The sequence below is a fragment of the Pangasianodon hypophthalmus genome, chromosome 1, assembly GCF_027358585.1.
Source record: "Pangasianodon hypophthalmus isolate fPanHyp1 chromosome 1, fPanHyp1.pri, whole genome shotgun sequence".
Lineage (NCBI taxonomy): Eukaryota > Metazoa > Chordata > Actinopteri > Siluriformes > Pangasiidae > Pangasianodon > Pangasianodon hypophthalmus.
In genome coordinates this window covers 18,805,097-18,831,542 of record NC_069710.1, presented here as the reverse complement: position 1 = coordinate 18,831,542, position 26,446 = coordinate 18,805,097, and the positions used below count along the sequence as shown (strand labels likewise).

The 26,446-nt window shown below is 37.9% G+C and overlaps 2 protein-coding genes and 1 long non-coding RNA gene across 4 annotated transcripts; 1 reads left to right on the top strand and 2 right to left on the bottom strand.

Moving 5' to 3' along the window:
* Positions 1–77: 77 nt before the first annotated feature.
* Positions 78–1,531, top strand: LOC113533915 (uncharacterized). The gene is made up of 2 exons (XR_003403469.3): positions 78–399; positions 602–1,531. It is a non-coding gene; the product is annotated as an uncharacterized LOC113533915 (long non-coding RNA).
* A 127-nt stretch (positions 1,532–1,658) lies between these two features.
* On the bottom strand, positions 1,659–17,969 carry si:dkey-17m8.1 (C-Jun-amino-terminal kinase-interacting protein 4). Its single transcript, XM_053232070.1, has 27 exons — positions 17,811–17,969; positions 16,228–16,739; positions 15,602–15,796; positions 15,319–15,439; positions 14,412–14,486; positions 14,328–14,377; positions 14,052–14,218; positions 11,825–12,066; positions 11,335–11,392; positions 10,874–11,026; positions 9,857–9,899; positions 9,437–9,564; positions 9,125–9,178; positions 7,866–8,033; positions 7,574–7,700; positions 7,322–7,405; positions 6,262–6,309; positions 5,812–5,953; positions 5,647–5,689; positions 5,483–5,563; positions 5,338–5,405; positions 5,073–5,221; positions 4,804–4,975; positions 4,079–4,192; positions 3,888–3,983; positions 3,663–3,755; positions 1,659–2,812 (listed from the first exon to the last, which is right to left on the bottom strand). The coding sequence occupies exons 2-27, from the start codon at positions 16,324–16,326 to the stop codon at positions 2,703–2,705; spliced, it is 2,880 nt and encodes a 959-aa protein (XP_053088045.1). The 5' UTR covers positions 16,327–16,739; positions 17,811–17,969; the 3' UTR covers positions 1,659–2,702.
* A 2,729-nt stretch (positions 17,970–20,698) lies between these two features.
* Positions 20,699–25,628, bottom strand: msmp2 (microseminoprotein, prostate associated 2). Of its 2 annotated transcripts, none has more exons than XM_053235938.1 (4): positions 25,490–25,628; positions 22,208–22,325; positions 21,704–21,812; positions 20,699–21,181 (listed from the first exon to the last, which is right to left on the bottom strand). In XM_053235938.1, the coding sequence occupies exons 1-4, from the start codon at positions 25,490–25,492 to the stop codon at positions 21,016–21,018; spliced, it is 396 nt and encodes a 131-aa protein (XP_053091913.1). In that variant the 5' UTR covers positions 25,493–25,628; the 3' UTR covers positions 20,699–21,015. The 2 variants fall into 2 exon arrangements, with proteins under 2 accessions (XP_053091913.1, XP_026782686.1); XM_026926885.3 differs by lacking the exon at positions 25,490–25,628 and adding an exon at positions 22,493–23,448.
* Positions 25,629–26,446: the final 818 nt, after the last annotated feature.

Here is a 26,446-nt window from a genome sequence, read left to right as displayed (position 1 = left end):
TGTATGGCGCGCGCCAATTTTTTTCAGGGGGTTGTTGATGTGTCAGGTATGGACATGGTGTGTGTTTGTGTGTGTGTGTGTGTGTTTGGGGGGGGGGGGTGTTATGGTGGTATTATAATGCTTTTGATTACAATTCATTTTAATCAAGTATGATCTAAACCTCATTGTGACAGCTTAAACACCAGCATATTTAAGCACTTTGTTACTGACACAGAAACCTTCCCATTAAAACTTGCTCATCCAGTTCTCTGACTAGGAAGAGAGAGAAACACAGACACACACCTACACACACAAAGGTAGAGATCAGGTGGTCAGGTGACACAGCAGCTTGCAAGGGTGTAGGTGAAGGTGGAACTGCTAAAAAATTTCCTCCTCAGAAAGAGCGAGCCTGTGTGAAAGGTAGGTGCTGAGATTATTTTGTTAAACTGTGACCTCATCAGGGATGTGTGTGTTTAAATAGTTGATCTTTTTGCTGCAGTTGCTATCAAGTGTGAAATCTAAGTGGTGTTTTCATTTTCCTGTCAGTGCTAAGTCCTCAGGATGATGTACACTTACCTCTGTCTGTGTCTGTTTTTTTTCCTGATTCATCTCTTTCCGTCAGGTCATCATGTCAGCTGAGAATGAAGGCCTGGCCCATTGTAAGTTCATCCTGGTGTTTGCCATCACTATGGACCTCCTTGGGATTACTATAGTCCTGATTGGAGTCTTTGTCCCACTAGAGGTTAAAGGTCAGGACTTCGGTGATCTGCTGGTCTACTCGGGCGTGCTGTTGGTCCTGTTGTCCATGGTCGGATGGGTTATATGGTACAGTGGCAACATCGAAGGCTTGCACTTAGCGAAGGACCTTGGCTATAAACGTAGTACTGTGGATCGCCTGGCTCGTTCACTCAGTCGCCGCATACACAGAAGCTTTCACATAACATAGGCTGACCTTTCAAGACCTGAGACTTACTGTTACTGGAGTGTCAGATTACCTTCAGTGCTCAAATATCCAAGAATAGTACAGGTATATCGGTGTGGTTTATTAGTTATATCTTAGTTACAACAGTTTACAGGCTACTGGCTATATGTGTGAATATTATTTATATATTTAGTCGACTGAACCAGAAACTAACAACCTGACAGCTTTGTGTTTATTCAGAACTCTATACATATTTCTCTAAAATATGAATTTGATCTAATCATATCTAATACTATAATCCAATTATATTTAATATTATACAACACAATTAAAATTTGGTATCAAAGGCTTCATAACAAGCACACAATATGCTCATCTGTTTTATCACATCATGTGAATGGACCTAATGTAAATATGGGAACAGTTGTTGTTTAATTCACTTTGTTTTCCATCTATGTTGTAATGGTACAATTTTCCTAGTCCATGGATTAGTAATTCAGTAAATTATGCCCATAATTATGAGACAGCACTTCTCATGTGTGTACTGCCAGGACTATCACTGCTCTTTCCCATTTTATTTTATGAAATAAATAAAGGGCAGGTCTAAATAAAGACTGCTTTCTAAAGTCAGTACTGTAAATTTGTTACTTTTTTGCGTAGTGTAAGTGCTTGGGATACATTATGATTTAACTGTAATGTAACTGTAGATTAAAAAAAAATGCTTTAGGTAATATTAGTAACATTTGAAACAACAGACATTTTGTATTTTTAATAAATAATATTGTATTTACAAAAGTACATTAAACTTTAATAATACAGTCTGACATGTGGTCTCACAAATGTCATAAATTAGCGAGTATTTCCAGTTCTCCATAATTAATGTTCAAGTGTAGACATGTACTTTCAAACCCAAACCTCCTAGCAATGTATACATTGTCACTTTCGGAATACTGAAACTCACATGCAAATCTCTTGAGGCAAATTTCACATCTCTTTACAAGAATACTAACAACGTTCCAAGTATAAAAAATATTTTGATCAACCTGGGGTGCATTTCCTAATCCTTACTGAATTTAACAAGATATCACATTAAAATGATTCACACAGTATATCAACATGGACTAGTTATTAAGGTATGCTCTGCTGCCAAGGCATAATGATGATGGCTGAATTGATCTCTGTTTGCTCAGACTCATCACAAAGGCTAGTGTGAATTTGCAGCTGTGCCTAACGTTCACATTTTCACATTCATATTTACGTAGTTGTAGATAAACCTGCTAAGAAATTAATTAAAAACATCCTTTTACAGAGGTTGTTGTGGCTGCCACAATTTCAAGTACAGATACAGGTCTATGAGATGATCTTTCTGACTGCTCAGAATCATTTTTGCAGCCAACCAGCATGATAGGAAACAAAACATCAGCAAGAAATGGACAGCAGTTACCAACCTGTTGGCTAAAGCTGAGTGTCAAAACTGTAAATGAAAAACAAAACTGCACTGCAACATTTATCAGCACACAATAAGACAGAAGGCTCAAGCAACTAGGACCTTGTCTACACCAAAATATGTTCTCTTACTCTTTATACCTTTTCTGGGTCATCCATTCTGAGTACTATATAAAGTAATACACATGTGCCTTCAGCAGTCACTTAATACCATTCCTTGCTTTTTCAAAAGCAATAACTTGGAGAAGGGGCAGACATATAAGTGCACGGCAAGGCAAACATGTCAATGTGCTTTTGAATAAACAAAAACACTGAAGAAAGACAAATACATATAAGCATATAGACAAAATTACTGTCAAAGGGAGGAGCTAGGAACTGACTGAGTCGGGCTCTGCCAGATGATCACGTGACTTCGTTCTGATCTCTGTGGGACAGTCTCGCCAGGTCCATCACTAACTTCATCTCCTGTAGAAGTGGAAACAAACGCTACATTTATGTATTACTTATTACTATTTTATATACAGAGTTGCCTGGTTATCAGTTGCTAGATATAGTTATAAACTGTCAACTTGAATATTCGTTTATACCAGTTGAATTCTCAAATCTGATTTGTCAGAAGGTGTTGCTTAATTTTCTATAACAGCACAGCTCTGACATAAGTGCCAGCAGTAACTGAATTTCCTTTCTCTCTTCCTTCAAAATTGAAGAGAATGGATGGAGCAAAATGCAGGGAGATATTACAAGAGAATCTGCTTCAGTCTGCTAAAACCCTAAGGCTTGGTGAAGAATTCACCTTTCAGGAGGACAACAGTCCCCAAATGCAAGGCCAAGCAATGCATGAATGGTGAATGCAATACAGTGCCAAGACAAAGTCTAAATCCAAGTCCCATTGAGAATCTGTGGCATCCCGTTTGAAATTTGGAGTAAATAAACAACAACCAAGCAACCTGAACAACCTGGAGCAAATCTGCCAGGAAGAATGAGCAAATATCATTGTCAAACAGTGTGCAAAGCTGGATGGAACTTACCCCAACAGAAGTAAAGCTGTTATTGCAGCAAAAGGTGTTTCTAACAAGTACTTGTCTGAAGGGGTTGAATACTTGAATTTTAATTTTAATTTTTTTCTATCTGCTGACAAATAATGAATTTTGACTTTGAAAATTGACTTTAAGAGCATATTTGTTTGCAATATAATATTACTGGCTGGAACAATCTGTGTAACTGTCATCTGTAATCCAAATGAGTGACTTAAGGAGGTTGAATACTTTTGCAAGGCATTGTAGAAACATCTGGGAAACAACTGTTGGTGACTCACCAATACGGAAGTTGATGTAGCCTTCTCCACCACTGAGGATGAGATGAGAGGTAGAGGCAGCACCATCTGCTGTAACAGAAGAACCACGGCAGCCTGAAAATATGTCAAGAGCACATCAAGAAGACAAGGTCAGGCTGAGAGGTTTACACTAGATGAAATTCTACAACATAAAAGCACATAATGTGGCATTTTATGAAACAAAACTGATTTTTGAGCAGATGTCACCTGGAGCTGAGATGATGAATTTAACTGCTTGACGGTGGCCATGAAAGCACAGCTGAGCTGAAGCCAAAGTGCAATATGGGATAGAGGACTCAGAACCTGTTGGGGCAAAATAATAGAAAAAGAGAACATCAGGCAAATTCAACATATTTAAACAGATTGCTTGAACAGCTAAGACAGACAAAAGAACTCACTGAGTGACAATGGGATGGAGAAAACAGCACCACTTCCTGTGCCCACCCATAGCCGCCCACTGATCACAGACAGGGCAGAGATCTGAAGAGGTGAAAGGGACAGGAATGCATTGCCTGGAGAAAAGAATAACAATATAAATATAGTTATAAATATAGTATCTTTTTATCATCTGCTAAGAAACATTTTACCAAATGTGTGTGACAGTCTAGGTAAACCTGTCAGCTGTCACTGAGGCTGAATTTTGGCCTTTGATTAATAGATTTCGTTGGTAAACTGTATAAAAACCATCTGTCAAATGTCTGTGATGCACACACACCATCCCTTATATTGTAAAGATGGCAGGAAAAAAGGGACATTTAGGCAACAAAACTCGCTTAATTAACCAGAGATTATTTCAACACTGATGTGAGAGCGACTAGTGCACAGCTGACTCAAGAGCAGCAATGAGGCTCCTGTTCATCAAATGCTGTGAATGACATTTAACTCAAGCGATAAGACTAGAGCGGTACTGTTGTGTTTAATGCTCAAAGTAATTGCACCTTTTCCATTGTAATAGGTCATATTGTTTATTTTTGATTGCTTTTTTTGTTATTACATGTTTAATTTAATGCAAATCAAATCAATAATTAGCTGTCGCTTTGAGACAACTGGTGTCCTTCAGTGGATTCGGAATGGAATCTTTAAAGGCTAGTATTATCAATTCACAATAAATCGTAGAACTTGCCTAAAGCTTTGGTTATCATTGATGAAACATCAACCTCCTGTAGTGGTCGTCCAGTTGTCCAATCAAAGAGCCTGAGGGTGGGATCCAGCCGGCAGGAAGCCCAAACTCCACTTCCTGCTGCACACAGGAACCGAACCTGCTGTTCACTTCGATGTGACACTGTGAATGATTTCTGCAATGCCAGAATGAGAAGGAAAACATCAGTTGTAAACTGTTTAAAGTGCACACCGAGATTCAGTTCCAGGACAGAGCTTTCAGTTCGTACATACCTCCACTTTCCTATTTTGGACATCAATCATCAATACTTTGTTCCAGTATCCCACCCAGAGACAGCCGCTCTTTGCTAGGCAACAGCGAATGGGCTGCACAGGAGTTACGCCCAATGAAAGTACTTTATGAGAGTGAAGATTCCATCCACCTAGAAAAGCAAAAAACTTATCAAACCCATGTTTAACAGCATCCGTGGTTCCAAACCAAGCCACATGTCAGCCCAAAGTGTAAATGCATTAAAACTGAACAAGAGAGAAGACACACCAGAACTGTAGCTGAAAAATGTAAGCATTCCATTGCCTAATCCAGCAATCACCTGACCTGGTGAGAACCTATGAGGAAAAAAAATGTTTAGAAATAGTTGTTTGATTGTCACATAAAATACAGAATCAGGAGAATGAAAACTCACGTAAGAGAATGCACCCCCTCCGAGAGACTGACTGACTGCAAACAGCGCCTCCTAGAGCCAGAGGCTGAATGAACGAGCACGCTGATAGACAAGAAGTGAATTAAAAAAATGTACATAATCTGAATCATTTAAAAATGAATTAGAAACACATTAGACCTTCATACCCTCCATCCTGTGTTCCAATCCACACAGTCCCAGATGTTTCTCCTGAAGCAAGAGATGAGTAAGAGGTGAGCAGCAAACACAACAGTCAGATAAGAGGACACAGACAGAAGCAGTTCTTAGACTAAGCAGGAACTATTTTAAGCACGTTCGATGGCTGAACTGACCTGTGGGAGGCACAGCACAAAGGCACAGCGCTGGAGAGGTGGGCGGAAGGCTGAACTGATCCAGGATGGTATTGGACCGTGCTGGGTCAATCACTGTGACATCACTACTGGAGGCGGGTCCAGTGATCGCCCAGACAGAACACTGAGATTGGCAGGGGCATGGAATGTGTATGAGAATGAATAACATGTCATGGCATGTGGAAAATGTGTGTTCAGTTAAAAGTGATATTAAGGCAAAGATTAAAAATGTGCCTCAGGATCAGAAATCACATGCATCAAACTGAATATAAAAAGAGTTGATTCTAGATTTGTTTTGCTTCTGTATAATTTGAGGCCTTGTTCATGTAGGAGCAGGTATATAATTATCCGTTTCTGCGTTTCCTCTGTAATTATCCAACACACAGTGACCTGATCTTAAGTCAGTTGTAACAGATCAAGATTTCAACGTACATTCTGCTCTCCTGACACTTCTGGCGGGACTGCTACAGCACAGGTCAGCTACAGTAAAGAAAAACAGGACTTTTAGTACACACATCCAGGCAATAACTGTGCTATTAGCTACTGATTGTCTGAGGAACAGCTAAAAAACAAATTCCCAAACTGATATTTGGCTGAACACACAAGGGTCCAAATAAATATGGAAATGGTCAACTAATACCAATTTTAACATATTATAACTTTCAAAAAATCTAATCGTATAAGGTCAAAAACTACGCAGATAGCACTAGTTTGGATTATATAGGGCTTTAACTGTAGGACTGTTGATTACAATCTAAACTATTCTGTAGTTTATACTATATTCTAAAACTATATTCTAAACTATATTCTATATTGAACAATATTCTAAAATCAACCCTAACCTTAACCTCAGTAACCACAAGGAAATCATGTGGCCTTTTAGTCTTTTAAATAAAAGATGAAGTTTTTGTTTAAAAAAAGAAAAGAAAAGAACAGAAGCAGTTTTACTCATGAGGATCACCTAAATGAGAAAACTTTCAGAAATCTGGTCCCTGTCATTGCTTTCCCAGCGTGATATTGAGCAATGCCGATAAGTTTATGAAACCTTATGTTCGACCAACCAATATATGTTTGAGCCCTTATTAATATCACAGAAAATTATATCCATATGATCTAGTCAGTAAAATGATATTCGGTTATTTAAAATTCATGTCAGATAACCACAGGGTTATCACATTCTCACTGTTAAATGCTGACATATTTTTAGTTTCATTTCTAACTATTTGAATTAAAGAATTTAAATACAGAATTAACAGAACAGCTTTCTAGACTATAGTCCAATAACTTGCAAAAAACTCATCTAATTAATATTCCTGTAAAATTGTTATGCATAAAATGATACTTTCAACCTATACACTGTGAATACCTAAGCTTAAGTATTTTCAATCTAAACTATGAATAACATGAATTCCCACTAGCATTCCCTCATTTCATAAAAGTGATAAATATATTTGAAAAGCAGCAGTGAAATTTAACTCGCTCTGAATCTGACCTTAGCAGAAGCATCTCTTTGGTCAAGCAATCGCAACTGTGTGAGGACAGGCACGTCTTTAGGCTCCGGAAGTGGCTCGGTGTTCTGGTTCATACAGGCACACGCAAACAGGATTTTGACAAAATCAGGAAATCTACAATCTGATTTAAATATTTTAATGAAATGACAGCTATTGGAAAATGGTGAAGTATCTGAGCTTCACTACACGTGCTGATGATGAGACCAGGCATGCATTTGCAAGTGCGTGCATACCTGTGCGTCAGTGTGAGAAAGAGGCACGCTCCAGCCGTGCACCTGCCTTTTTCCCAGATTTCCCCACACATGAGAGCGGATCTCCCGGTACAGCTCTCTCCTCCTCAGCCTGGGAGATAAAGAATCCCTGAGGAGACAAGGAGAGCACCCATCACTGGAGTTTGTAATCAAAAACACTCCATTGCTTGGTGGTGTGAGGAATAAAGAAGCAGTTTTTATATAATCCAAATAAATGAGTAAAGCTGAACAACTGTGTCCATAAACGTGAGAAACAGAGAAAAAGCCAGCATACTCTGTCTGGGTCACGTTGACAGATAGCTTATGAGGCGAGCCCACTGGTGAGGAAGTAGGAGGGGGCACAGAGGGGACAGTAAGGGCCAAAGCAGCTGGAGCCAAAGCAGCTGGAGCCAAAGCAGCTGGAGCAAGCTGGTCCTTTGTCAAACCAAGGAAACGGTTAAACCTGTGAAAGACAAGCACCAAAATAATACTCACTAAAACTCTCACAGGCTTACTTATGGAAACTCGATAAATTATTGACACCCTTATTGAAAATTAGCAAAATTACGTACCACATGAAATGAGTGATATTTTTCACTTTTGAGTTGGCAGTGAATAATTTCATTTTTAATACATTTTGACTGATTTCAAAATCAAACAGCCTTACAAATAATATTTGTTAAAGCTTCTTCCGGAGAGAATAATAGCACTAAGCCTCTTCATGTAATGTCTAACAAGGTTGGAGACACTTGTAAAGGGATCTTGTAAATGGTTCACTCCGCTCCTTTATATTCTTAGGTTTGGGCATGTAAACTTCCTTCTTCAGTTCAGAGTTCAAATCTGCAGAGAAGAGGGCTGGCCACTCCTCCATGCAGGACCAATAACATCTATTCTTAGGTTAGGGCACATGGACCTCAGGTTTCAGTGCCCAGGTTTTCATTAAGGTTCAAAAGCAAAACAGTGATTTTGCATACTGGCAACCCTTTCTGTACTGATTTGGCAATCAGGATTTTGGTTAAAATTTCCTGGTACTTAACAGATGAAATCATTCTACACAAGAGTCCAAGAGTCCCTAAACCACCAGCCACAAAACAGCCCAAAGCACCAAAGCTCTTCTACGAATTTTTACTGTCTTCTCATATGACCAGAGCCTATGGTTCTAATTGTGTTCCATTGTGTTCCAATGACACTTGGTGAAGTTCAGGCGCTGTTTTATGTGGGTTTCTCTCAGACACAGCTTCTTATATGCAACAGCTTACCGTTATGACATCTAATAGTTTATTTCAATACAAGAATCCAAGACTCAACTACTCTAAACATTTTCTGAATTGCTCAAAGTTTGTGCTTTTTAAAAGTATCCATACGTTTATATGGCATTTATTTTAAATATTATAAATTAAAATATTATTTTAAAATATAATTGTCACATTCTTGAAAAAAAATACATTTCTCATTTGTAGTAAACAAACAACAGACAGGATTAAAATATTTCCATGAATCATTGCAAACTCCAGAGCTGACTATATAAAAGTAGGGAAATAAAATGTTTCAAACCTCTTCCAAACACTGCTCTTCCTGTCTTCTGGGATCTTTTCATTCTTAGTAACACTTTAAGAAGAAAAGGCAAGTCAGTCAATGTAAAAAAAAAAAAATAAAAAAAAAAAAATAATAAAAAAAAAATCAGGTTTATCCAATTGCTTCTGAAAAGGAGTAAATATTAGAATATGCAGACGAGCACTTATTCTGAAATTCATAATGCATGAACTCAGGACTAATACTTATATTCATGCTCAGTGCAAGATAGTCTTCTGTCTGAATAAGCAGAGGAGATGAATACAGTATCATGGGAGATGTAGTTGAACAGACCCTAGAGCCTGAGCCCGCCGCAGGGCATCCTGTAGTTCAATCAACCGCTCTTTATACTGGTTCTTCTCCATGACCACACGAGCCATCTCTGAACGAGAAAACCGACGGTTTGATGTAGACAAAGAAGTCTGGTGGGGAAATGGAAAAAAAAAGGAGCTGGTATCTGGCATTCATTTTGTACTAGGCACAAGAAAGACAATTATAACCACATATTGTGGTTCATAGTCCATCCCTCTAAAGTTTCAAAGCCTGCCCATACTTTCATCCTGTTCCAGCTCTTATTACACCTGAACCAGGTGATCAAGGGTTGCAGAACTTTGATCTTGTTTGGCCTTATGTTTGGTAACATTATGGGGATGACAAAATGATAAGAATGGTTTTGGCAACCAAAATTCGACACAGTAACGAACACAAACTTACGTCAGAGTCCTCAGCCTGTGATGCTTCCAGTTCTTTGCGGAGCCTATGAGGATAAAAATACAACACATGCAATAACGAAACACACACACACAGAGAGAGAGAGAGAGAGAGAAAAATACAGAACATGAAAAAAACAACTATTAAGGCATGCAGAGTTCCATCAGACCCAGCTGATAAGCCTAATTTTTTTTTTTGCCCAATTATTTGGATTTTATGGTATTTTGAGCTTTGAGTCTACCAGACAGCTTAGATTAACAAACAAACACACACATGGTTTCCCTTAATCACCCTTATTCCACATGAAAGTCTGGCATATCTTCTTCTATATTTAACACATATCTAAACAGGTCAGAAAAAGCAGCTGAAAAGGGCAATGTTAACTGTGAAACTGATTTGAAGGGCTTTAGAACAGACTGGCAGCTTTGTTGATAATAAGGAAAACCAATGGGGTTTTTGTGAACTCAGTAACTTTGAAAAAAGTTACTTTTGTCAAAACAAACATTAAATTTAAAAAAATGAGGAGAGGTGTTTCCCTTTATCAGCAGAGCTCTTCTGCAGCATGGAGGACACATATAGCTCTAGCAGGAAACGTGAATTTCTATTAAAAACTGCAGTAAGCGTACCAGGGTCTTCATTTCTCCTTTTTAAAATAGATCTGTTGGAGTTGCGAGACTCACCGGCAGGTATTTTCATATAGCACACGTACATATTATCTTGCCTGTCAGAAAAGGCATGGTGAATCGTGTAATCTATGCATTTGTACTTTCATATGCTGCAACTAGAATGCATTACGATAAGTTAATACTATAAAAAAGCCCCTACAGGCCCTAATAAAACATACAAACAATACTAGGATTATCCCCCCAAACCTTTATATTTGTATTCTGATATTTAGCCCTTTAAAACGAAGGTGATCTATTATGTAGGAACAGGACCTGCATTTCAGAAAGCATCACAGAAAGAGGAAACGTTCTTAATGAACCTGAGAGGCGGAACAAAACTAATAGTACCCTTTACCTTTTGTTCTCCTCTTCCATCTCTTTGGTTTTACCCTCCAGTCGGTTGATGGTTTCCTGACAGGAAGTGAGCTCCAGGTTCAGAGCAGACCTCTCATTTGTCAGTTCCTCTACACGAGAAATAAGAGCCTTACGAGCAGCATCTACCATTTCACTGAAAAGAGAGGAAGAAATTGCAGCTGTATTGTGTTATTTTAAAAAAAAACCTACAAGCTTTACTCTTTGAATCAGAGCTGTCCTTAAAGCACCGACATGCCTCTATCTTTATTATATATTATGATTCTCATGGTCAGTTACTGTAATGGTGCATGATGTTAAATAAGGAAAAAGACACTTTATTAATAGGAGAAATTTAAAAACCTCAAGCTCACACCAATTATTTACTGGAAATTATCTTTATGATTGTCTTTGCATTTAACAGTGTTCTACAAAGTGCCTGCTTAAAGCAAGCAAATCTCTTACTGGGTGTGTTTCAGTTCCTCATACTGTGAAAGAATCTCCTCAAACTGGACTGTGCTGCCTGCATGGAAACCACACAGAGAAGAGAAAACCATACCCATGTATGACATGACTTGTAAAAATGTACATGTTGAAATTTTCATAATAATCCAGCTCTAAGAAATTACTAAACCAAACACACATATACTACTTTTGCACTACTGTTACATCTGACGCATTCAAACTAGAATTGTGTACTGGTCTCTTACAGCGCCTATTGTACTGTCTTAGTTATTGTACTGTTTCAGTAGTTAATGTACTGTCTTGTGCTGTTTGCACATGTTTCCACATGCACTTTATGTAGTAATGTGTAGTCTTTTGTAGTACTCTGTTGTCTTATGTAGCACCATGGTCCTGGAGGAACTTTGTTTCGTTTCACTGTGTACTAACTAGCTGTATATGGCTGAAATGACAATAAAGCCACTTGATTTGACTTGACATGCTTTAAACCAACCTCTCACACTGACTCCATGATCCACACTCTCCACATATTCCTGACTGAGCTCTGAGAGCTCAGAAAACACAGAATCGGTGTTTCTCATCTCCCACTCCAAACTGTCTAAGTCCTTTTCCTCTTCCCCCTTTTCATCTTCTTGATTGCTTTCCTCTTCATCCTCAACTCTTGCCTCCTTAATCGGTCTGATCTCTTCCTCTAGATCGCAGGCTGGTTCTCCACTGTCTGCTCGAAGGGGGGTGCTGAGCAATAATAAAAGAATGAATGAATGAATGAATAGGAAAAAAAATCCAGCAGACTTTATAACGGTGCGTACGACAACCAAAAGCGAGATTCAGGCCTAATTTAGCCAAACTCATGACGCTCTGGTCACAGCATAATTTTCATGGCACAACTGGTGTACTGACAGTACAGACTTAGTAATTCTTGTGGTGTGTTCTAAATTTTAGTGAAGGTCCTAAATTAAAGTCTATATCTGAATCAGGAGCAGCAACTAAATATACAGTGCATTCAGAAAGTATTCAGACCCCTTTATTTTTTTCACATTTTGTTATGTTGCAGCCTTATGCTAAAATGCTTTAAATGATTTTTTTTTTTCCTACATCCATCTACACTCAATACCCCATAATGACAAAAAAACAGACTTTTCTACCATTCTTTTCTGCAGATCCTCTCAAGCTCTGTCAGGTTTTATAGGGACCGTCGGTGGACAGCCATTTTCAGGTCTGGGCTCTGGGTTCTGGGCTCTGGCTGGGCCGCTCAAGGACATTGACAGAGTTGTCCCTAAGCCACTCTTGCGTTGTCTTGGCTGTGTGGTTAGAGTCATTGTCCTGTTGGAAGGTGAAACTTCGGCACTGTCTGAAGTTCTGAGCACTCTGGAACAGGTTTTCATTAAGGATAAGTCTGTATTTTGCTGCATTCAGCTTTCTTTCTACCCTGACCAATTCCCCATTCCCTGCCCCTGAAAAAAACCTTACAGCAAGATGCTACCACCATCATGCTTCAAAGGTGGGATGGAATTGTGCAGATGATGAGTGGTGTCTGGTTTCCTCCAGACATGACGCTTAGAACTGAGGCCAAACAGTTCAATCTTCCTTTTATCAGACCAGAAAATCTTGTTTCTCACAGTCACAGTCAAATTCCAAGTGGGCTTTTATGTGTCTTGCACTGAGGAGAGGCTTCCCTCTGGCCCCTCTGCCATACAGCCCAGATCAGTGGACTGTTGCAGTGATGGCTGATCTTCTGCAAGTTTCTCCCATCTCCACACATGATCTCCGAAGCTCAACCAGAGTGACCATGGGGTTCTTGATCACCTCTCATACTAAGGCCCTTCTCCCCTGATTGCTCAGTTTGGCCAGGAAGCCAGCTCTAGGAAGAGTCCTGGTTGTTCCAAACTTCTTCCATTTAAGAATTATGGAGGCCACTGTTTTCTTGGGAACCTTCAATGAAGCAGAAATTTTTTGTAGCCTTCCCCAGATCTGTGCCTCGACACAATCCTGTTTCTGAGCTCTGCAGGCAGTTCCTTTGACCTTGTGGCTTGGATTTTGCTCTGATATGCATTTTCAGCTGTTAGACCTTATACAGACAGGTATCAATTGAATTTGCTACAGGTGAACTCCAATCAAAGTGTAGAGACATCTCAAAGATGATCCAGAAAAATGGGATGCACCTGAGCTAAATTTCAAGTGTCCTAGCAAAGGGTCTGAATACTTATGGCAACATGATATTTCAGTTTTGTTTTTTTTTTAATACATTTGCAAAGTTATCACAAATCTGTTTTTTTGCTTTGTTACTATGGGGTAGAGTGTAGACTGATGTGAAAAAAAATTTAAAGCATTTTAGCATAAGGCTGCAACATAACAAAATGTGAAAAAGAAAAGGAGTCTGAATACTTACAGAATGCACTGTAAAATTAAATTTCACTATTTAACAAAATATACCACTACATTTCCTTCTTCATCAGTAAGAGAAGAATTCTTTGAAGAATCAATGTAATCAAGATTAGACATGAGCTGCTGCTACTGCTTAATAAGTAACTAGATTGAGTCTACAGTTCATAGAAGGAAGAGTCTCTATTCCAGTTAAAATGATTTAGAGAGCCAGAAATCAATCAAACAGAGAAGAAGAACAGAAAGTGGGAGATAATTAATACATTAGAAAGAAAGAAAGAAAGAAAGATGTAATTAACTAACTAAATGAAGACACAGTAGCTATTTGCACATTGTACCTTGCTTCAACAAGGCCCTGCAGCTGGGCCAGCTCCGGAGTAGAGCTTATGATGTTGTTGATAAAGAATGAATTATTGATATTTTCAGTTTTGATCACTTTAGTGTCTGTGGAAGCTGATGTTTCTGATATTTTGGGGTTGGAGGCAACTTCAGGTGTCACCTCACGCTATACAGACAAAGAGAAGGGGGAAAAAAAAAGAAAGTCTTGTGTGAAAAACACTGCATCATGTAAAAAGTTATGTTGCTTCAAGTTATTACGCAATGCCTAATGTTACCTGGATGGCTGCATTTTCTTCAGGTGGCTCTGTACTTTTGGAGAAACGTGCTCTGTGCTATACGTCATGGGAGAAGTAAGATACTGACCTTGCTGTGTGTGTGTTTCAGCATGTTTAACTCTCTGGCCAGACTGGCTCTCTGCTCCTCCAAAGCCACCACTGAAGAAAACAGAACCACCTGATATGTAAGGAAACTATAAGGAAAATTAAGGTGTAAATTTGTTATGTAAAATGTGACGAATGTGATCATGTGTACATTTAAAAATGCCAGTAGCGTGCTGACAAAATGGAAAAGCGTGATCATTCTAGCTTGATATATAGCAACTCCACTGAAGGATTTAGCTGCTATTAGGAGCAACATGTAGACTAAATAGAGGTCTCTGGGACAGAATCAGGATCTTTGATCCTAAAACAACAATGAAATTATAAATATATTAAAATCTTCACTTTAATTAGTCAGTGATGTGGATGTTGTATTAGAACTGGGCAACACTAAACTCTGCACTGCTGCCTACCAAGTGACCAACAGAAAAGCATTCGCCCTATTCTCGGAGACTGCAAATTTAAATCCTGATAATGCCGTATACTATCTGTGGCCATGAGGCCAAGAGAGAAAAATTGGCAGTGCTCTCTTGGGGGGGAGGCGGGGGGGTGGCCTTATACTTGTCCCCGTCAATCAGATTGACAATAGCCAATCGTGGGCATCTATGAGCTTGTATGCAGAAGAGGGCAGTTAGTGCTTTCATCAGAGGTTTTCAGCTTCCTTGTGAGACAGCATGGGCAGCATGTTCGAAAAGTTGCTATGGCTAGCGTCACTTATCTTGAAGGAAGCACGTGCTAGCCATCACCCTCTCTGGGTGATAGCTGTTGAGAACTAGCTACTGGGTAGTAATTGCAAAATCCCCAAAATTTAGGGGGGGAAGAAACAAACAAACAAAACAAAAAAAAAACAACCCACAACTCTGAACTACTGTGGGAAAATTGGGCTTACTCTGGTCAGCTTGCTCTCTGGCTTTCTTCTCCAGATCTCTTTCTCTCTTCTCCCGCTCCTTGTCTCTTGCACGCATTGCCCTCCTCTCCTGCTCAAACTGATCATCTAACTCCAAATAGCGCTGCAGAGGTGAGAGAGTAAATTGATGCACATAGGCATTTCTTTAAAAATGTAAAATATAAAAAGTCCTAGTTATGCCCAGAATAGATAGAAACCAAGCTGAATGGCAAAATGATTTATCTCAGCTTGACATTTTTAATTCCAATACAAATACTGAACTCACCTCCTGGCTCTCCCTGCGCAGTGTTCTCTCTCTCTCATACCTCTCCAGCAGCTCTTCCCTCTCTCCTTTCTCCTTCTCTACAGCCTCCTCACTCTCTCTCAGCTGAGCCCGACAGCTGGCGAGCCCTTCAAGAACCCACACCAGGATGGGCAGCAGTGATTCAACCACGTCTGCTCCATGAGTCTCCACAACCGACTACACAGTAATAAGATGTAAAAAATAGATCATATTGCACTCTTTAACACAAAGAGATAAGAAGGCAAAAAAAAAAAAAAAAAAAAGCAGAGTAAAAATGGTGAGAAAACACAAAGTGCTGTTGACATATCCTTTATTTACAGCACATGATGACTATATATTTTTTTGTCTAGTTTGAGTCTCTTATCTTCATGCACAGTCACTAGGACAGGAAGAGCAGGTCAGTACATCAGGGACTTTTTAATGGTGCAAAGCTACATTTCACTTCCTTTATGAAACGATGGCAAAGCAATGCTGTGTGAATACATAGTACAGTTTAGCAAAACATTCCTCTATGTAATGCTTTCATAATTACAGGCTTTGGGTGTTGGACATCTCAGCTCAGGCTGGTATGTGACATGAATGTGTAAAAAGATTTGAAGACTGGTTACCTGTAGTTCAGAGTACAATTTTCCCGCCTCCTCGCTTACAATGTCTGGGTCCAGCTCCAGGTCTCCCATCCCACTCAAGGCAGTTTCTCCACACTCCATTTTTTTGTTTATTTATTTATTTAGCTTTTGTCTCAGTCAGTATCTGATTCCTGTATTTCACTTTACCTCCCTACACAGTTGCTTTTTTTCCCCCAAGACTCCCCTTCGCTCCGTAACTTACATCGTCTTGGCCTCCATTCCGATCAACTCAACATGTTCTAACCTTCAACTGTGGAGTGAAGACAGAAGACAGTCTGTCCACAAATACATATTTGTATTCCTAACTCTTTAGCTTAAATAAATACCCAACTAACATGACTTGGTATTAAAGGTGCAGTATACAGTATGCTTCTACCTCATTCACTCCAATGTTCTTATATAAAAACACATACAGGATTTCACAAGAGATCCAACGAGCTGCTTTTATACTGAGACAGGCTTAACTAATGTCTGGTGGGGTTTTGGTGTCCATTCTGGAAAAGAGGAAGAAAATTATTTCCTTTAATTATCATACCAACCCTGTGATTTCCTGACTGCCCTACATATATATATATATATATATATATATATATACACACATATACATACACACACACATTATATATCATGTGGGTATGGAAGAAGTGTAATCTGGCTCATTTAGCATCGAAATAAAGTACGCATTCACAGTTTGACAGTTTCATAGCCTCTAAATCAGTGGTTTTCACAGATGAGGGATCTGTGAAGCATAGCCATGGTATGCATGATTTTTTTTTTCTTTTAAATTTTGCTATAGTCGTGTCAATCACAACCCACTGTTACTATTATATTTATTATTCAGTCAAGTAAGCTGGTTTGATTGCGCACTTGAATTGAATGGATTGAACTCCAATCTCAATATCTAAAATACAAAAAAGCCTGTAAATAATAACAACTCATATCTAAGGTGGAAAGTATTAAAAGAAACAACATGACTGTATGGCTCCAATAAAAAAAAGATAGCCATGATATTATTATACACCTTTAAACAATGAGCTGAATGTGTGTTTAGTTGGATTATGTTCAGAAATCTGTATTGAGGGGGTCAGTTGAATTTATTTTATAGTTAAAGGGGTTTATAGCTGCAAAGGTTTGAGAACCCCTGATCTAAATGATGCTCTGGTGAAGTAAAGTATACAATATAAAAAATAAGATTTAGGATACAAGGGTGAAAGTGTAGACTACATTAAGCAGCCTAAGCGCTTCTACTGTAAGAATAAACACACTTAAAACTGGTTTAAAAAAAAAAAACTTTCTCAGGTAACAGCCATAGCAAAGAGTGAAATATTAAACATATGACACATATGACCCTCGGGACATTAATATATAATATATTATACAGAGAGTACATGATGTTATGCTGTGAGACACGACAGGGCCTAAATATATATCCTTCCCAAACAGGAGTACATTAACACAAGACACCTTGAAAACTCACCGTCTGTTTACCTCGCTTTCACTCAACCGGTCTTTAACTGTAAGCCGAAATGAACACACAGGTAAAATAAAGAGAAAGGTCAGCTCACCTGTAACTGGTATTGAAACTCGGGTATTGGGAGCTACCTCTGCGTCTTGGTGGCTTTCCAGTCGCGGCTTGATATCGATATCAATTACTCTGAAGCAGGTTAGAGAAGGGGCGTGGACACGAAAGTAATAAGCGTGGCACTCGTCACTCTACAACCAATCAGATTACAGGAACTGCACCGTGTAACCAATCATGGAGTTGTGTGGGCGGGAAAAGGAGCGACTTCAGGGAGAAAAGAGTAAAAAAAAAACTTTTCCGAAACTTGAATATGGACACGTGACGAGAAGCTGTCATGTGATGCGGGGCCACGACAAGTTAAGACCTCGCGAGGTATTTTGCATTCCAGACGCTATCTAGTAAGAGTAAATGAGCGTTCAGAGGTCAAACTTTGAACGTTACTTCCTAAACATGTTGTTGTCTTCTGAATTGACCTTTAAATGTATTTGGCAGCGAGTCACTCTCACAGAAATGTCTTTCACAAATATCAGGTTTCAGCAGACTACATGACAGGAAAACACCAACTCCATGCACTATCTGGCTTTTCTGGAGTGTGTTAGATCAGGTGCTACATTCAGCCTGAGTATTCTTAATAGTTGTCAATAATGAGAAAACCTGCTTAGGTGATACACAGTGCGAGCTAGGAATCCAAGTGTTAGAGTGTAACAGAAGCTGTATTAGCTAATGGCTTGCAGTGACAGCATCAGCAAACACCCAGTTCACACCAAGACAACAAACTCTATTACCATAAACACACAAGTATTAGGGCAGATATGACTTCATGAGGTATGAGCATGTCAACAGTTAGCAGGTAAAATGATTACTAACATTTCTAAACATAGTGCTTGACCTACTTTTACAGCTTCCAAGATGAAATAATGCAGTAGACATTACGAACCTTGTTGAAGAATGCAGCTGGTCTGATGAGCTACCTGCTGCCAAAACCCAGGCCGAGCTGCTCAGACCGGTAGACCATCTCTACCATCGTTTTCTTTATAACAACATGTCTACAATGTAGCAGAGGTAATTCAGAGGTAATTCAGGGACAGTTTCCTTTCTACCAGCATTTTCAAGCTGGCAAAGATGGTCTACCAGTTTGTCCAGCCTGGTAGCTGGTCAGATTAAGCTTTATTTTTTCAGCAAGGGGCAGTGTTCATACTCCGTAAAGTCCCAAATTAATCCATTGCAAATAATTTAAGAGCAGTGACACTACAGCGGATATAAAAAGTCTACACACGGCTGTTAAAATAGCAGGTTTTTGTGATGAAAAAAATGAAACCATGATAAATCATGTCAGAATTATTTTCCACCCTCAATATGAAATTACAACATATAAAAATTAAGTAAAATACAATCAGAAATATTTTAAGGAAAAATACAAAACTTACAATAACCTAGTTGCATAAGTTTGCACACGCCTAAACTAATACTGATTTTATTTCACCACTCAGTCTTTTTGAGTAAGAGTCTATCAGTGTGTCACATCTTGACTTCGTAATATTTTCTCACTCTTTCTTGCAAAAACATTCTAGAGCCGTCAAATTGTGAGGGCATCTCCTGTGCACAGTCCGTTTCAGGTCAACCCATTGATTTTCAGCTGGATTCAGGTCTGGGCTCTGGCTAGTTCATTCAGAAACATTGATCTTCTTTTGGTTAAGCCATTCTTGTGTTGATTTGGATGTATGTTTTGGGTCATTGTCATGCTGAAAGGTGAAATTCCTTTTCATCTTCAGCTTCCAGCAGAAACCTGAAAGTTTTGCACTAAAATTGACTGGTCTTTGTAGGTATTCATGATTCCCTCCACCTTGATAAAAGCCCCAGTTCTGTCTGAAGAAAAGCAGCCCTAAAGCATGATGCTGCCACCACCGTGCTTCACCGTGGGTATGGTGTTCTTTTGGTGATGTGCTTTTTTGGCACCAAACATAGTTCTTGTAATTACAGAATTATTTTACCTTTTTGGACCATAGCTTATCAGACCATAACACATTTTACCCCATGGTTTGGGGTGATTTAGTTAAGCTTGAATATTTTTTATGAGAAAGGGCTTCTGTCTAGCCACCTTACCCCAAAGCTCAGACACGTGAAGAATACGAGAGATTGTTCTCACATGCAGAGAGTAATCAGTACTTGTCAGATATTCCTGCAGCTCCTTTAATGTTGCAGTAGGTCACTTGACAGCCTCCCTGGTAAGTTTTTGTCTTGTCCTTTTTATAAATTTTGAAGGGACATCCTGTTCTTGGTGATGTCACTGCGGTGCTCCATTTTTTTCACTTGTTGATGATGGCCTTTCCGGTGTTCCATGTTACATCTAATGTTTTGGAAATTCTTTTATACCCCTCTCCTGATCTATATCTTTCAACAAGTGAGAACCCATACATGCTTTGTCAGCTCTTTGCAGACCATGGCTTCAGAAGTCAGATGAAACCATGAAGATGTGAAGAAAATCGTACAGTAACAGCTGATCTTTATTTGGGGTTAATCAGAATAATTTCATTGATGACAGCTGTGTGATAATTACTTTTGTACATGAGATTGAATGTGATTGAACACAGCCACATCCCCAATTATAAAAGGGTGTGCACACTTATGCAACCAGGTTATTGTAACATTTTTTATTTTTCCTATTTTTCCCTAAAATGTTTCTGATTGTTTTTCCACTTAATTTTTATACATTGTAATTTCACTTTGAGGGTGGAAAAAGTTCTGACATGATTTATCTTGGGTTTTTTTTTACATCACAAAAACCTGCCATTTTAACAGGGGTGTGTAGACTTTTTATATCCACTGTATATACTGAACCATATTGATATTGAGCTCTTTGCCATTTTTTTTTTTTTTTTTTAGCAATAATCACACAAATACAACATATGACTATGAATGACATTTATTAACTCAAGATAGACAGGACATGAATTAAAAACAAGACAAATGGGAAAAAATATCCTAATCTGGGTATAACTAACAACCAAATAAATTTGGTGCACAAATAAAAAGAGTACTAATTATACCATTATACTATACCATTAGTATTAATAGATCTTTTGATTAGATTTTTAGTAAAAGACTGTCCATGTGGAGTACTTGGAGATACAGTATTTGCCCCAGATGTGAACATATGTTACAGTCATTTCAGCACACTATCAGTCAGGCTATCAGCTTCCTGTATTTGAATGAATTGTGCAATAAATAATAGATTATTAGGTAATTAATTAAAATATTGGGTCATTGTCAGATTTCCAGGTGTCTGGACGTTTCCCCCATTTCCCATAGAGGCAGGGAAGCTTATGATTAGCCTTCATCACCACCACACTGACACATGAATCAGGCTTCTTGATGACCTCACACCAGTCTGGATAATCAACTGGCTGTGGATTGCTGTTGAGGGAAGAGGTAATACAACTATTAGTGTTTTTAAATGCTTACAAACAGATGTTGAATTTCATTATTTATAAAGTCTGTTTTTAAATGCAGAACACAAAAATTGTCAGTCCTGTAAATATATCATATGTGGTTACATGCACCTGACATAAATTTGCTTGCACTCAAGTAAATGCAAAATAATGCAATATAAAAAAATATATATGTTGAGTGATTGTTTATTACATTCTCATAATGTGTAAAAGTTTGCACACATTGAATGAATAGTGGAAATCACTGGATTTAATTCATTTAATTCATGTCAATCTAAACAACTAAAATGCTTCCTAGTCATTATGATACCTGTTATATATTATTGTATTATTGTATTATTGTATTATATTATCGAATTCTTGATAGTCCTGCATTGGAGTAATATCAGTAGTGAAAGTTTGCTTATATAGCTTACCAGCTTACCAGTTTGGTGGAAATGCATTTTGAAAAATGAAAGTGACAAGCACAATGAGTTGAATCACTTACTGATCACAGCAACCCACTCCAAAGGGTTCCATGCACACACAGTGGTAGCAGTCATTAGTAATCCAGCTGTCACCGATACCAAAGACCTGACCCTGATATTCACAGCTCCCTGTGTAGCAATACATAGTGATCATTCCATGATAAATATTGCTGCTGGGTTTTTAAAACAATCATATGATACATGCACAATATAAATCAACCAACTTTAAGAAACAATTGTATAGTGCATCAAATTTAATTTAATATGTAATTTAGCTGATGCAGAAACTGTAGTTACACAAGAACTACATAATTTGCTGGTTTCAGTAGACAAAATATAGTAGATACATTTGTGGTAGTAATGATAAAAACTCCAAAGGATGGCAGTACTTTACGATCAACACAGTTGTCTACACATTACAGAGACACCAAAATCATGAGTGAGACACACACACAAGTGGTCAGTTATAGTAGGAGATGTCAGACCTGTCTCACAGACATGAACACGCTCATACACAAACGTACCTTTAGTGTTGAAGGTACATTCTCCATTGCTGTAGACTGCTAAAGATGGAGCAGCTGTACTCAGCAGACACACAGCCACCAGCAGTACACTTGTGGCAACAATATCAATGGCACCCATCTGCAAAACAGGGGCCTATAGTCATCTGGCTTTACACATTAATTAATCATTATCTTCATGTAGTCATATATGTCTTACTTAGCAGTATCATCATTTTAATACACCATTTTAAAATCTCAGAAAGACAATGAAGGCCCAGTGCCTGGAATAAGAAAACTGATAAGAACCTTAAGGTGAATGTATAGTCTGAAGTAATTCGCTTCTCTTTAAGTGTCTCTTCTTCTGCAGTGATCTTTTGAGGTCTCTCTGTGTCTTGCTCTGTCCTGTCTTCTTCTGTCACTTCTGTCCAGGAGCATCTGTCTGAGCTATGATGGCTTTGAGCTGTGACCTCTAGTATTTATACATTTGTGTGAGACCCTCCTTCTTTATGTTCAGACACAAAAAGCTCTTTCTTTCGTGCACATACACAAAAGGTTTCTCCTTAGGTCATTTTGTAATGCTAGTACACTATGTTTACACACACACATTTTGTTCCTTCTGCCCTATAGTGATTGTGTGTGTGTGTGTGTATTCTTCTATAGAAAACAGTATACGCAGGCCTCAGGGTGCCATTTTAAAGGTTGATGAGGATCTGATTATACTGTATCATGTGACTGTGATTATAGGTTCCATTACTATCCACTAAAAATTATAGATGTAGAGAGTAGATTTCTGACCATTTGTAAACAGTATATATTTCTATCACATGTTATAATGAGGAAAGCACACAAAATGTAAAATGTCTATCTATGTATTTGTGTGTCTAGGGCTGTGATGATTCGAAATTTGATGATACTATTGAGTCTACGATATGACGATTTGATTTAGTTGCCTATAATGGATATGTGACTGTTCAGAATTGGGGTAGGTCTTTCAGTTTAAAAATATGAATTATTTTTTACACACTAGTTGTCTGTCATTTTTCAATAATTGATAATAACCGATTTATGATTGTTGCCTTTAAAATTGATGCATTGTTCCAAATCATCTGATCCCTACATGAGTGCCTGCATATGATCAAACCAAATGATATATTAATAATAGTGAGCAGTATAATAACAATACTAAATAAAGAGTCTCATCATTTGTTGTGTTAGACAAGGTACACTTTATGGAATTGTTTGAATTTAATCATATTTGCTGTGTAATTATACTTTATCTGGCTCATTATGCAACGATAATAGAAATGTGGATGTTATATTTTCCACAGTGACTCTTGGCCAGGTAAATTTAATACATATTTCAGCCTTTTAGGTAAAAGCCAGAAAGCAGTGGCTGATAGTGACATAATGTGTTTACCATGCTTATCTGACTGCCTACAGTTTGTGTACACTTCTTTTCTTTCAATTGCCCTGATAATCTAGTGAATTGCTGTGTGTGTGTATGTGTGTGTGTTGTAGTTGTAGTGGTAGTAGTGATTTCATTACAGCTTGTCACCAATTCAAATAACTCATTTTAAAATCTAGCATTTCTTCCAACAACTCTTTCACAAGATCCCTTTAATGAAAAGAAGATCACTTTTTTTCATTTCATCAGGTCTGGGCTGAACCAAAACATAATATTTGCTGCCTTAATCCAAATTCAAATCAGTGCTCTCATTTTTAATGAATATAATTTAATTTGGTTGTGTAATTAATTGTATTATCTCTGTATACTGTTTAGTAGATTCATATAAAGGCTGGAGAGTTAAAATGTGAATAATAAATGACAAATGTTGAAGGCATGAGTGCCTTAATGCAATAATAAAAGTGCTGGGAAGGACTAGAGGAAAAGCCATTTTTCATAAGCAAAGGCATGAAGAAATTCCAAGGCTAGAGTGGCTTTGGCACATGAGTTTGCTTGCAGAGTCATATGTTAATCTCCATCCTTTCAGTACATGTGCATAATAATAAAAAATAATAGAGGACATCAAACACATAGCTGTGTGAACTTCTTGAGTACTGTTTTCAGATGATGTGTTTACACCCTCTCATTGCAGCCTAATGCAAGAAAAGATTTGTGATGCAGTCCCTAATGGCCTCTTTAACAAATCTGTGCCATTGGAGGTGCACCTTCCCTCTAAACAAGCTCACAAGTGTTCTCAGTTATTTTATAAATGTGAATAGACATAGGAATACATTTTAGATGCACCAAATCATGTCTAAAGTTCATCAGCTGAAAGTTTTGGTGCTAATTCACTGCCCTTGTAAATAAAACCTGATGTCTTTTTTTTTTTTTTTACTGTTTTTGTGTTGTGTATTACCATGCAACTACAATCTTCTCACCAAAACCATGTTGAATTAAAGTCTTTTACCTTTCGTCTCATATTGCTTTATTTGACTTTTTATTTTTTAATGTTTGGAACACAACAGTGCACAATGTATACACAAGAAATTGTTCAGTAAAATCAGTAAGTTTTTGAAAACAGATTGAAGTCATTGACTTCATGTCATGACTTGCATCATTTAAGGTCTACATTTTGGTTTCGTAATATGCTTTTAAAAGTTTTTAATACCATTTATACAGTTTTAAACCTCTTTCTAAAGTAGTTGGAAGATGAACAAATACAGATGGAAGGACTGTCAGAAAGAACATATGTATATAATTGACTTTAGGAAATTTAGTAGAACAGCAGTACATCAGTACATCCTGGTACCACATACCATACATACTCGTGATTGTATGGTACCTTTCCACTCCACATCCTTCAATTTTTAAGTGTTCGGATAAAAAAGCTGGAGATGATGAAATGTGAAGATGTGCAGAGTTGTGCCAGGCTCTATAGGAATATGTCTGATATTTAGTTGATGTGATATGAGGAAAACAACCGAATATCAAACATATCACATAGCCCCTGGCCTGCTGCTGATGAGCCTGGTACCGAAAACAAAACATGGGGCTTCAAAAGGATGTGATGGGATCACTGTTTACTGAGAATATAAGGAGACAAATAAGGGGATAAGCAAGAAAAAGAGACTAAAGGAGGGGTAAAAGCAGATAACGGATCTGTACAAAGAACAAGAATACTGTCTCTTGTACACCACATACACAATATAACAATGAACCAGCTGCTAATGGCCATTATAAATCACATCAATTACAGCAAAATGCCAGCAAGAACAGCAGAAGTCAAATGAACAAATGCATCATGTATGCAGCATAGTGTCAGAAAACACAATATTTAAATACAGAGTCACAAAACTTACCATGTGGTGATGAAGCTTTGTCTACATCCTTATTAGCACTAAGGCAACTGCATCCCACACACACACTGGAAATAATGAAATTAAATAACAAGTCCATATAATGTAGTGTGTAGTGCAATAGAAAATCTATGTGAGTGTGTGAAAAGTATCACTCAGATGGGCATATATATATGTGTCCCTGGCAGAGGTTTTGCAGCCCACACACACATGGGTTAATTAGAAACGTATTGATCAGCGTGCCCGCGGCTCTTCCTCCTGCATTAGGCTGATCAATAACTGTGATTTCACACACATGCACAGAAAGAGGACGAACTGTCGGGTCAGTCACTCCAGGCACAAAATTCCCTTATCAATATCATAATGATCAGATCCATTCCACACCGCTGTCCCAATGAGCGTTACGTCCATTACTGTTGCCAAAATGACTGCTGAGAAACATTTTAAACAATGATTATTAACATATCACTGGACTACTAGACAATATTATTATGCTTTTTGGGACTTTTTATTTATTTCCAATTGAATTATTTATAAATTAAGTTTAAGCTATTTAGAATTAGATAGAAGTAGATTTTGCAGCAATTGACAAAAAGTGGTTTGTTTGTTTAATGTGTTTGCAATCTCTGCCAAATTCACCTAATTTATAATTCTCATGTTAAATTCTCATTTAAGCATGGCCAGTATGCTTTTGTCGTTTTTACTATGCAAAGTGAATTTCAAAATGTAATGTTTTTTAAAGAGTGATATGTATACATCACTCTTTGAAAAACATTACATTTTCCCAAGATTATATATTTGAAAAAATATATGCTTTTATATATGAAACTATCGCATCACTGATTAGTAGCCATTATTAAATGATATTTATTTTTATATAGGTTACATAATGCAGAGAGTATTGTACCATATAAAACTTATATAGTATCCAATAAGACACATCATAGCAGTTACGGTTGT